The 13,554-nt window shown below is 38.6% G+C and overlaps 1 protein-coding gene across 6 annotated transcripts in view; it reads left to right on the forward strand.

Annotated features, from left to right (window-relative positions):
* The first annotated feature begins 4,446 nt into the window (after positions 1 to 4,446).
* Positions 4,447 to 13,554, forward strand: part of PHKA1 (phosphorylase kinase regulatory subunit alpha 1) — a 323,836-nt gene continuing 314,728 nt past the window's right edge. For 2 of the 6 annotated variants that reach the window (XM_077146159.1, XM_077146163.1), the window contains exons 1-3: positions 4,449 to 4,645; positions 4,893 to 4,989; positions 5,741 to 5,899. In XM_077146159.1, coding sequence (XP_077002274.1) covers positions 4,912 to 4,989; positions 5,741 to 5,899 — 237 coding nt within the window. In that variant the 5' untranslated portion in view covers positions 4,449 to 4,645; positions 4,893 to 4,911. Of the gene's footprint in view, positions 4,646 to 4,892; positions 4,990 to 5,740; positions 5,900 to 13,554 lie in introns of all 6 variants that reach the window. The other 4 variants (XM_077146160.1, XM_077146164.1, XM_077146161.1 and 1 more) reach the window with 3 other exon arrangements.

Consider the following 13,554-nt stretch of genomic DNA (forward strand, 5'->3'; position numbering starts at 1 on the left):
TAACCAGGAAAGATACTGAAACACTTTTCAAAACTCTACCTGTTCCCAAAAAGGGGCAGGTGAATTCAACCAGGTGAGTTCTCGCAAGACTTCAAGGAACACATTTTCATTTCTTACAGAGGTTTTGTGAGAAAAAAACGGAAACTACCAAACTCACTTTATAAGCAGGCATAACTTTGTAACCCAAACTAAACCAGGACACCATTAAAAACAGAAGGCCATAGCCAGTATAATGTAAAAGTAAAGATGCACAAATACTAAATAAAAATTAGTAAATCAAATCTAATATCTATTAAAATAGTGCATCATGACCAATTGTGGTTTATTTTAAGAATGAAAATATGGCTCACAATAAGGAAAGCTGTCAATGTAAATTATGTATAGGAGAAAAACTATATGATTTTTTCAATGCATTCAGAAAAAGCACCCAATAAAATTCAACATTCAGGGTGGTGTGATGGTGACTCAGTGGCAGAATTCTCGCTTGCCATGCCAGAGACCCAGGTTCGCTTCCCAATGCCAATCCTGCAAAAAAAAAAAAAAAAAACAACATTCATTCATAGTAATATTAAGAACAAAGTTTGAGGAAACCAAGTAATAAATGGTATCTTCCAGAAGCCTACCACAGACATATTTAATGATGAAACATTAAAACAAATCCCAGTAAAGTCAGAATCAAGAAAGGAAGACCACTATCTCCATTATAGGAGCTATAAAGATGTGAAAGGCAAAAACCCATCTGTTCCTGTTTAGGAAGAACAAGAGTATCAACCTACAAACAGATCCAACAAAAAAATTTACCATAGAGATTTGATATGATATAAACATACAAAAATAGTTTTCCTATATACAATAACAATCAATTAAAATAGAAAAAAGATCCTACTCACCATAGCAATAAAAACTATAAGATACCAAAGAATAAACCTAACAAAAACACGCAAGATTTTCATGGGGAGAAAACTATAGAATGTACTGAAATAAACAAAAAGGACCGAATAAATAAATATAAATTAACGACAGAAAGCTAAAAATTGTTAAGATATCAGTTCTCCCTAAATGAATCTATAAATTCAACAGAATCCTCCTTCCCCCCACCCCAAAATCAGGATTTTCATTAGAAACTGACCAGATAATTCTAAAATTCATAGGGAAGATTAAAGCTCAAGAATAAGCTTAATCAGATTTGGGTTCAATTTCTTTGGCAAAACTGCTCACAGGTTGTAATGTATTCTCCCATCAGGAGGCACATAATATCTGGTTGTCCCCCAACAGCCAGATCCATTAATTCATTAGAGGTTGCAAAATAGTAATATTCTTTCATTACACGTTCATTTATTAGCTGGGATTCTTTTATAAAGAGAAACTTCCTCTATGTACTTCCTCTGTGTACTTATCCTTCTTCCAGCAGGATAAATGCTGGATTCTTTCCCTTTACTTACTGGTTTTCAAAATAATAAGTTATTTCTCGATCATCTTTCAACTTCTACCATGAAGCAGAAGAACAGGGTAATATTGGTGAAGGAATAGACAAACTGATCAATGGAACAGAATAGAGACCCAGAAATGAAATCACGCATATCATAGAGGTAGCATTCCAAATCAGTGGGAAAGAATACTAACTCAGTAAATAGTGTTAATATAATTGGTTAACTGTTTAGGAAAATATTAAGTTAAATTTGAATATAAACCCATTTACAAAAATAAATTTTAAAGGAATTAACGTTACAGATAAATGCAAAACTATGAAAGTATCAGAAAAATTATTATATATTGACTATTTTATGGCAGGAAGGCCTTCTAAAATAAGATATAAAGGAAAAGACTCATAAATTTGACTCCATTAAAAATAAAAGATGTATTTAAAAAAGTACCATGAATAATGTTAATAGACAAAGCAATGACAGGAAAACATCATTAAAAAAAAAGTTAAAATCCAGAAGAGATTAATATTTTAAATCCTACATGTCAGTAAGAAAATGACAACCTAATAGAGAAATGGTTAAGGATATGAACAGGTATTAATGAGAAGAGGAAATAAAATGACAGATAAACATAAAAAGACTCTCAATGACATTAGTGACCAGGAAATGGAAATTAAATTAAGATATCATTTTTGCCCATTAGGTAGGCCAAAATTAAAGTTTAATAATATCAAGTATTGGTAAGGTTTGGGGGGAAATAGCGCCTGGCATACACTGCTGGTTGGTACAGATAGTTTAAATGGCTTTTTGAATATATCAAAATTTTAAATGCCCATTTCCAAAACATTTACGTGCATTCACAAAAAAGACATATATGCAGTTCACTGAATCATGGTTCTCAAGAATTCTTAACCTGGAAAGAAACTAAATGCTCATTAATAGATTAATGGCTCAATAAACCATAGTAGGCAATAACAAGAAAAGATCTTCATAACATAAATTTGGGTGAATAAAGAAGTGCACAACAGTATGTACAGTATAACATGAGTCAGCTTCCTGAATCTGACCAACTCAGGGGACACAGAGATCAAGTTTCTGAGACTCCTAGACTGACAGCCTGAACTGAGGTTGACCGAGGTAATGCCATCCAGCCAGGCCTCTTGATAATCTGCCAGCTGCTTTTCTTCATGACAGCGTACCTCTGGCATACCTAATCTGTTCAAACTTCTAAACAATGTGGAGAGGGCAACAGGTGGGGGCAGGAGGCAGGGGGCAGGGAGGACTATGCAGAAGGAATAAAAAGAGTAGAAAAAATAAACTAAAATATGAATAGGTAGTGTGTATGATGGAATTATGGGCAATTTTAATATTTTCTTCCCTTTACTTTTCTATATTTTCCAAAATTTCTAATAAGCATTTATTACTTTAATATTTTTAGAAAACATTTTAAAATTATGGTGAGGTTAAGAAAAGTTAAAGGCAAAAGCTTGAAGGGGGCAAGCTTTTGAAACTACATGCTGAGATGAAGGTGACAAGGAGTTAGGAACAGGCAGGGCTGGGAAGATCAAGTGCTCTTGTAACCGAGAAATTAGGATTTAAGGGATGATTTTGATTACTGAATCATTATATAGCTATTCCTTTTTGCTTTCTGGTATATTGGCATAGACAGAGTAAAATTCATGAAACCTCTAAATTGGAATCTAGCTGCTTTGATCTCTGATAATGACTGTATAGCCCTTATTTTCTGCCTTTATGATTGTAAAAACCATGTGACTAACCTTCCTTTATACCCAGTTATTCAGTTTTTCAACTTTAGATCTTATAATCACTAAAGACAGCTCCTAACATTTATTAATGAAAGGTCTTGGGTCCTCCCAGAATTAACCTACCCCCAATACTGAGAATGGATCTAACCAAAGTGGGCCTGCGGGATATGCCCAGTAGCTTAGACTTTAACCTACAAGTCACGTATACCTCATTTCACCATTTTCTTTCATACATTCTGTGACTAAGCATGTAATCAATCTGCACATACTCAGTATTAGATTACCTCTAATTACATCATGTGGGGCCACTGTACTCATTATCCTGAGCCCTACCTATCTTCTTGGCTAATAAAAACATCAGAATTATTGTAGTTCGAGGACACAAATTTTGAGCAGCTAGGCCATCTGCTCTCCTACCCACCTGCCTAGTAATTAACTCTTTCTCTCTTTGGAACCCCGGGTGTCTCAGGAATTGGTTATTGAGCTCATCCTGCAAAAGAATGCTTGGCCTTTGTGTGGTAACAGGTCTGCATAAGCAGAGAGCAAGAGTTGGGTGGGGGTGGGGGTGGGGGTGAGGGGTGGGGATGGGGGGTGGGGGGTAGGGGGCAGGGGGAAGTAAATCTAGAGAGCAAAGGCACGGGCCCTTGCGGCTGATAACCCTGTGGCCAGGGATCAGGATTACCTGCAGTTTTCTTTTCCAGCCTCCCTTCCCCTCCTTTATTTTCAACCAAGTGTGTCTCAGCGTCTTAACTCTGAGTGTCCGCGGAAGCCTTCCAAAGCAGTTATACAATCACCTCCTGCTCCTCTCCTGCCAAGCCTGCCCTCCGGGATTGCTCCCTCCCACGTGAGTGCCTCGCCTGGGGCACTTTCCTCTTCAAATCCCACCACTGCCTCGTCCTTCCCGCAGGTCGCCAGTTTCTAAGGAATAAAGTACACTAGGGAGTGAAGAATTCAATTAGAGTTTTTAATCAAAAGTGTAAAATACTTTAAAGACCCCGGGAAACTAAGTCTTCAGACCTTGAATTCAAACACGTGTCTTTCCTTTCAGTTTTGAAATGGCCATAGGTTCCTAAAACTAATCAGAAGAACTACGAAAACACTGTTTCCCTAACATGCTACGGCCACAGCAAGTGTGGAAATCGGAAACTGTGGTTCGAAGTGTTTCGAAAATAAACCTCCGGAAGCACACTGCGTACGATGACCTGTTCCCAGTGGCCCGGAGGGCGCGAGCTGTTGGGACCAGAGCCCGGCGCCCAACGTGCAGCTGCCAGGACCCGCGGCGCTGCCCTTCCCCCCACCCCCGCCGTCCCCCTTCCGCCTGTGTCTCTGGGACCGTGGAGGAGGGGCCGGGGCCAGGACTGATAACCTGCTGTCGGCCGGCGCGCAGCTCTGGGCAGCCGTCCTCTCCCGGAGTGGAGGGCAGGTCGTGGGAGCCGACCGCGGACACCGACAGGCGTAAGGGTGACAAGGAGGGCGTCAGGCACACGCTGCCGCAGGGGCTAGACCACTGGAGGCCCGGGCTCGCGCTGGTCTGTGGTGGGCTCAGGAGGCCGCGGGAGCCAGCCGGTCCGTGGCCTGAGCGGTGGGGGGGCCCTGCCTGGGCCTGACACTCGGGCTTCGCTCAGCGAGGGTGGAGCTGCGTGGGAGCCTTGTTTCTTAGGGACGGAGGGCCCCTTGCAACATCTGAGCCGTTTCTCCGAAGGGATTGGAAACGGGTCACCATGAGGAGTCGGAGTAACTCGGGGGTGCGGTTGGACGGCTATGCTCGGCTGGTGCAGCAGACCATCCTGTGCCATCAGGTAAGTGTAGGGGTGTCGCCTGTAATTGCCGAGTTTAGTGGAATGTGGTGGCCTGGGTGGGGAGCCTGGGTGAATCCCCAAATGGATTTGTAGCAGGTTCTCCCGCCCAGTAGCCGGGGAGGCCGTAAAGGACCTGTAGAAAAAAAGCAAGATGTTAAGGCAGGGACAGTTCCAGATCCAGATACGGTTATCCAAGAGCAGCTGAGTCCAGGCTGCTGAGCGTTCCTCCTATATCTCCCAAGCCAGTTAGATTCCAGGGGCAGAGTTGGAAGCCGTGTTGAAGTTTGTTTTTTGACACTCTCCATCCCCCACCCTCAACCCTGCCCCAAGTTTGGACGTCGTCTTTTCTCCTGCTCCCAAAGAAATGAGGTCGAGGAACATGTAGCCATTTTAAGACTACACTACTGCGAAGGTCTGAGGCACTTGTATATACTGCTAATTATATTTTTCTACTCCTTTTTACTGCTGTGTTTGGGTTGGTAGTTCACTCTTTCTAACTGGAAGGTTATGACACTGCCTTTCTGTTAATAATACCCATATTTCAGACTTGTAAGACTTCAGCCAGCTCTTTTTTCTTTGTCAAGATAACATTTGCCTGTCCTCGGTCAGAAGAAGAGGAGGCAGTAAAACTCAGGACTGGGGAAGTAGACGAAAAGCCAATGTCCCTAAGTAACTCATTCCATAGGTACTGTATTCTGATTATTAACACTCTAAGGTCACCTGCCCTCTCCTCTTTTTCTTGGCCTTGCAGAATCCAGTGACTGGCTTGCTTCCAGCCAGCTATGATCAGAAAGATGCCTGGGTCCGGGATAATGTGTACAGTATCTTGGCTGTGTGGGGTTTGGGCCTGGCTTATCGGAAGAATGCAGATCGAGATGAGGATAAGGCAAAGGCCTTTGAGCTGGAGCAGGTACTCAGAATAAAAATGCGAAGAGATCTGGAGCTGTGGGGGGTGAGGGTGGGGTGGGAGAGGAAAGGGAGCATCCAGAATTAAAGGAAACAATCTCCAGGAGCTAAAAGAACTGTATTTTGCCTTTTCCCCTCTCTCTTTACCTTTCTGAAATTACATTCCAAGAAGCTTTATGTACTGATTTTTTTTTAAATGTTGGCAGTGGAAACTTGATCTGATTCAGGAAGAGAGGGCACAGTTTGTTCAGTTAGAGTAGGAAATTCTATTCTGGGGTCTTTCCTAAAGTTTATAATTCTCTTTCCTAAGTAAATGTATTTTGTAATAGCCAGCATATTTTTTTTTCTCATTGGGAAAAATGGTGATGAGCAGGTAGCTCATTTTATTTTGTTTTTGAGACTGACTGATGGTATTTGTTTGAGTTTAACTGACACAAATCAGCAGACTTTCCCATCCGGAGACAAGTAAAGGCTGTTTATGCCTTGATGTCTATAGCTATGGTCACTGTTTCAGAGCCTGTTGCTTACCCCTCCCCTGCCACTGGGCAAAATAACGTCATAGTCAGCATATGCTTTTAAGCCAACATTTAAGGCACTTCCCCCTCAGAAAGCAAGCATCCTTCATAGAACTGTTTAGAAACACAGGGTGCTACATCCTCTTGAACAACCAAGAAAATAATATTCTGGGCTACATGGGACTCTTTTTTTTTTGGCATGTGTAGACTTGGGGAGTTGAACCTGGGTCTTTAATATTGAGGTCCTCTGCTGTCAGTCGTAACATGTATGTGAATTCTTTCCATTAGTGGGACAGTCTCTCTACACCAGTCGTTTTCTCAAGTGGTACCCCCCCACCCGAGACCTAGGTAATTGGGGTCCAGTCTTCATCTATAAACTAGGTTATTGAGATTTCCTTATTTTTAAGGGCTCTACCATATTATGAGATTGCAGTCTTTGGCAATAGGGAAGTTTCAGTGTGTTGTCCTCCATCTGTTATTCCTTCAAGCCATTATTGATAAATACTTAGGTCCACCAAAAAAAAAGTTGGAAATTTTGCTTTAGGCCAGGAAATATAGATCAATATTTTTATGATTTTTTAAATTGTAGAAATGGTACATACCATTGTCAAAATGTGGAAAATATAGAGGAATGTTTAAACTGTAATCTTGCCTCTCCCCACAAATCCTACATCCTACTGTTAATGTTTTGCTATTTTGATCTCTGGTTTTTGTTTGTTGGTTAGTTTGTTTTGCTAGAAATCAGTGTCATTGGAACTGGAATTCCATACCTAGTACATTTTTTAAAATTAATTTTAAAATTAAAAAAACAACAAACAAACACAAACATTCTTAACATATGATCATTCCATTCTACATATGTAATCAGTAACTCACAATATCATCACATACTTGCAAATTCATTGTCATGATCATTTCTTAGAACTTTTGCATTAATTCAGAAAAAGAAATAAAAAGACAACAGAAAAAAATTCATACATACCATACCCCTTACCCCTCCCTTTCATTGATCATTAGCATTTCAATCTACTAAATATATTTTAAACATTTGTTCCCCCGTTATTTATTTTTATTCTATATGTTTTACTTGTCTGTGTTAAGGTAGTTAAAAGGAGCATCAGACACAAGGTTTTCACAATCACACAGTCACATTGTGAAAGCTATATCATTATACAATCATCTTCAAGAAATATGGCTATTGGAACACAGCTCTACATTTTCACACAGTTCCCTCCAGCCTTTCCATTACATCTTGACTAACAAGGTGATATCTATTTAATGCGTAAGAATAACCTCCAAGATAACCTCTCAACTCTGTTTGGAATCTCTCAGCCATTGGCACTTTATTTTATCTCATTTCACTCTTCCTCCTTTTAGTTGAGAAGGTTTCCTCAATCCCTTGATGCTGAATCCCAGCTCATTCTAGGATTTCTGTCCCATGTTACCAGGAAGTTCCACACCCCTGGGAGTCATGTCCCACGTAGACACAGGGAGGGTGGTGCATTTGCTTGTTGTGTTGGCTGGAGAGGGAGGCCACATCTGAGCAATAAAAGAGGTTCTCTTGGGGGTGACTCATAGGGCTAATTTTAAGTAGGCTTGACCTATCCTTTGTGGGTTTAAGTTTCATATGAACAAACCCCAAGACTGGGGACTCAGCCTATTGCTTTGGTTGTCCCCACTGCTTGTGAGAATATCAAGAATTCTCTACTTGGGAAAGTTGAATTTTCCCCCTTTCTCACTATTCCCTGAAGGGGACTTTGCAAATACTTTTTTACTCACTGTTCAAATCACTCTGGGATTTTTTTGTAGCATCACTCTGGGCAAATCTACAAAATCTTATGCCCTACTCAAGGTTTCATGTATTTATGGTGTTCAATTAAGCTGTCCACATAAGTTATATTAGGAACTGCACTAGTCAAAATATAAATTTTGTACCAAATAAACATTTTTTGCTTTAGTCTCACACATAAGTTAAATTTTTAAAATATTAATTACCATCTATTTTCAACACCCTGTGGTAATGACGTTACTTTGTTCTTCCTTATGCAAAAACATTTTTAAATTTGTACATTTCATACCTAGTACAATTTGACCAATTTTTTTTCAGTGCTGTTTGAAGAAATCTGTTATCTTCTTGGTACCCAATCCTTCTACAAAGTTGACATTTTCCCATATGTGGCCCAGGTAGAAAGAATTTAAAAGAAGAGGGGGGGAAGAAGTAGGGAAACATTAAATTGCCCATTGTAAAATTTTAGTGTTCCATTAAATAATTTTTCACATAGTATAAATCTTTCATACCACGTCAATAATAACTTTGAAATGTCTCAAAACCAGTATAGCAGTAGGAAGCATCTTTTAAAAAGAAATGTTTCTATGAGAATTCTAAAATCTCTATAAACTTTCATTGTGAATTAAAACAGCTTTTATATTCGGTTTCAATCATTTTTCTCTCAAACCTGACTCAGAGTTAATCTCAAGTAAGGCTAGGCAGACCATTTTTGTAAAGGGCCAGGTAGTAAATATTTTGTGCTTTGTGGGCAATGTGTGGTCTCTCCCTCAACTATTCAGCTCTGCAGTCGTTACACAAAAGCAGCCAGAGACTATACGTAAATGAATAGGCATGGCCAGTAAAACTTGATTTGCAGAAACAGGCAGTAGGTTGGATATATCCAGCAAGCCATAGTTTGCAGAACCTTTAATCTAGATGTGTGGTTTTCTGCTCTGGCTGCACATTGGAATCCCTTGGAAGGTTTTTAAGAAATACCCTTACTAGACCCTACCCTAGACCAATTGAAATAAGTCTCTTGAAGTGGAGCCTTGGGGCATCAATATGTTTTTAAAACTCCCAAGTGATTGTGATGTGCAGCAGGGTTAATAACTACTGATCTATGACTTATAAATGAACGTAGAACCAAATCCGCAGAGTAATCCATATTTCCCACCTACATAAGAACATGTCAGTCTTCCATTACTGTGTGGATTTTCTCAAAAACATTGATTGTTGAATCATTTACATCCTTCCTTCCAGTTCTTACCTTGATTTCCCTTCTGTTAAGAAATAGTGTCAGAAAAGTGAAGAGAACTCTAAATGAAAAGGGGAGAAGGGTTTAGGTGACTGTCACATTTGAGAATATATATAGATGCATATATGTGTCTATATATGTTTTTACGAATGCCCTTTTCTTTTAGCCACATAGTCAAAGAATAGATAGGTGCACAAAAGAAATATCTCTTTGGCTGTCTCTAGTTCTACTTCTTAAGTTTTGTTTTCTTTGTGTAGACAGTCATCTTTTATTATGACTTTAGCTATTACCTTTATAAGCATGACTTCCAAATCTTTATTTGTGGCTCTGATCTCATCTCTATTTCAAACCCCATTGACAAAAACAACTAATCAGGTGCTAATCAGTTGCATCCTCATATTCTATACCTCCTCAAACTCTATATGTCTAAAACTTCACCTTCCCAAATAAAAACAAAATAAACTACTAAACAATAGCAACTCACCAAACATTACTTTTTCTCTTATTGGTGTCCTCATTCTACCAATCGCCCAGGCAATATTAATTGGAGTATTTCCCGTAGTGTGTTACCTGGAACACTAGGTCACTTAATTTTGAAACTATGTTAAACAGTTAAACAGTAGATTTCTTTACTCCTTAATTTCTTGAAGACTTTGATGTACTAATGTGCTTTGGCAAATTTTACAGACTTAACAGAATTTCTTGGATTTATGTTCTATAAAAGTGTTTGAGAAGTGCTACCCTTGGTGATTTTTCACTTGTCCCTCTTGCTTTTTGATACATGCAGAAGGTACCAAGTTCTGTTGGTTCTTATAATTTCTCTTGAATCCATCCCTTCCTTTCTATTTCTGTCTGTGTCAACCTAGAACTCTTATCACTTCACACTGTTGTTACAACTATACTTAAAATATGTCATTTCCATTCTCAACAATCTTTCTATGGTTCTCATTTCCCTGCAAAGTAAAGTTCAAATGTTTTGGTTTGATAGCCAGTTCTCTCTAAGATTTATCCTTAGCCTACTTTTTTTTAATGTGGTCACAGCTAGGTTCATGTCTTCATTATTCCTTTAGTAGTCACTTTTAAAAATAGCATTTGTATAAATACTTTTCATTGTATAACACACTTCCACATAATTACCAGTATTTTATTCTCACAATAACCCTGTGAATTAGGTGTTATTTCCCCCAATTAATAAGTGAAGAGATTGAAGCAAAGAGATGAAGCTGAAATTTGGTAGCATCATAAATGTAATCTGGGTCTTATGTCTTCAGATTCAGTCTTGTTTGAGTTTTTGCCTCCATGGCAGCCATGGACACTCCCACCTATTTTTACAGGCTTTTTCTTCTACCTGTGATACCTCCTGCTTTCTAATCTTAACCATACCCTGCTTTCAAAGTCCAGCACCCATCTCACTTTTCTGTGGGTCCTACCCTCAGACTATTGAATTCTACAGTATCATTTCTTTCTCAAGACTCTTCTCTTAGAACTTCAAAATCACTTATGGTCTGTGCCATTCAACGTTTTTGTTTTTGTATAAGCAGACTTTGTGTAATTGTCATGTGCCTGCCTCTGTAATAGATAAAAGAGGACAATATTTAACCTCACCTTTTTATTTTTGAAAATTTCAAACTTACAGAAAAGCTGCGAGAATAATAAAATTAACGTTTATATACCCCTTATCTAGATTCACTAGTTGTTATCATTTTGTCATATTTGCATTCCCCCTTTTCACTCTCACTCTCAATCTCTCTCTCTACACACACAGAAACACACATAAATACATGATTTTTTTATAAGCCATTTGAGAGTTACTTGCAGACATAGGATACACCTTTTAAAATGCAACCTGCTTAACTGCAACCATACCAAACTCTGAAATCTGTTCTATGACAAATTGTTGCAGTATGCTTTGAAATTTATTGCTTTTTTGTATATATGTTATTTTTCACAATAAAACATAAAAAAATGCAATCTGCTTAGTCCACTGACTTAAAGATCTCTTTCTGAACCTGGTCTCTGTTCCCTTTTCTCAAGGAATTCATAGTCTAATGGAGGAGACTAACATATAAACAAATAATCACAATATATTAAAGCAAATACTGTAGGTACTGTATATATTGGAGATAAGTACAAAGTTCTGTGGGAACACAGAGGCAGTAGTGTCTATAACTTCCCTTGGACGAGGTGAGGAAGGCTTCACAGAGGAGTTGGGTTTTAAAGGTTATCTAGCTAGGTAAACTGTGTTGTAGTTTAATTGTTTTTTTAAAAACATATTTACCCCATCTCCCTTGTCTTTATGTTCCAAAAAACCTAGCAGAATGCTTTGCATATTTTAGATGCTCAATAATTATCTGATTGTACAAGTACCTGGTGAGAGAGAGATTAATACCCATACCGATAAGGTTGCATACAGCTGTATATCCTTATATAGTCAATTCACAGATAGATAGCCTCAAAAAGAGTAGATGAGTGGGAGGGTGACTTGGTGTGAGTAGAAGCGCCGGTATATGAATGCACATGTACATTTAATGCTAACTTGTGCTCCTGAATCATTTTTGAAAAATGGCTCTGAAAAGAGCCATTTTTGAGGAACAAAAAGTACAGATCTCACCACTCTTAACTCTCCATGCTTCCTGTTAGTTTCATCTTGACTTGGAACTTGAGCACAGAAATGGCTGATAGTGGCCATTACAGGAGGACAGAAGTGGATGGCAGTCAGGAATCATACACTGGGTCCATGATTCCCAGGTTTACTATAAGTTAAAATTTAGATGGGAGTAGGGGGTGCCAGATGGTAAAGAAGTTTCATGGATAGGCAGGAGAAGTGAACTAGTGTAGTTAAATAGTAAAGAAGCCAGTGAAGTGAGCCCAGGATGCTAGCTTCTTACAAAATGATGTTAAACGTTGAGCCCCAGCTGGTTAATTGTCCCTCAATATGTTGAAAAAAAAGTGTATATATGGAATGGAGTAGTACCTTTGGGATTTTTTTTTTTTAAATATACCCTGTTAAACATCTGCTTCTGCTTCCTACTCTCATTGAATGTTTGAAAATAAAGGAAGTGGTAAAAACCTGTGAGTATGTGGTGACTGAAAATATTTCATAATTCAATAAAGTCTTCCCATGGTTTGTAGAGGTTATGTTATGTACTTTTCAGGGTATATTAGAAGGATGATCTCTTTCATTAGTGTCAAAGTGATGAGAGAGATTTTCTTGTAGGGGTTGTAATCAGTTTTCATTACTTGTTTTTTTTTTTTTTTTTACATGGGCAGGCACCAGGAATCAAACCCGGGTCTTCTGGCATCACAGCCAAGCAGGCAAGCATTCCTGCCTGCTGAGCCACCGTGGCCTGCCCAGTTTTCATTACTTTTTAATATATGCTTCATGCTTTAAAAGATCATACATTGCTCTTTCCTTTTCATTTCTTTGACAGTAAGGAGAGGGGACTATATATAGATAAAATTACTTAAGAAAAGGGACTCTTCCACAGAAAATATTTTTCCTTCAGTAAAAGGCTTGATAAAGGCATAGAGCATAATTTAATAGGTACTTACCCTTATCATGCCTATTGCTTAAAATTCCACTTGAATGTGTTTTGAAGGAATAAGAGAATGATGTGCTTTACAAAATAGATTAGTTTTCAGAGTTGTCCTCAAACCACCTCTGAACCAGCATTCCCTCAAGTAATCTGGTTGAATTTGTTTTGGACTGTGAAGCAGAAAACTTCTTAGAGAAATGAAGAAGCTATTCGGTGCTTTGTTCTTCTAAAACATTGTCTACCTATGCATTTGCTGATGGACCTGTCTAGTGTCATCATACACAGTTGGTTATCAGAATTTTAGGGTGTTGTGATGAATTGAAAAACAAACTACTTTAGAAGTTGTCAGGCCGTAGTGAGAAAAACAGTAATGACTTGAGAAGTTAGTGACTTTTTTTTTCTCATGGAGAAGGATTTGAGTTATACTAAAAATTCTGCTTTACAGTTATTCTGAATTGAAGTTCACTTTATTCTTCTAGGGAAAAATGTCCAGCTAAATATACCTGTAAACTCTTAAAAGTAAATCTTGCAGCAGTGTACCCGTGACTCAGTGGCAGAATTCTCACCTGTCGTGCTGGAGACCTG

The sequence above is a fragment of the Tamandua tetradactyla genome, chromosome X (genome assembly GCF_023851605.1).
Source record: "Tamandua tetradactyla isolate mTamTet1 chromosome X, mTamTet1.pri, whole genome shotgun sequence".
Lineage (NCBI taxonomy): Eukaryota > Metazoa > Chordata > Mammalia > Pilosa > Myrmecophagidae > Tamandua > Tamandua tetradactyla.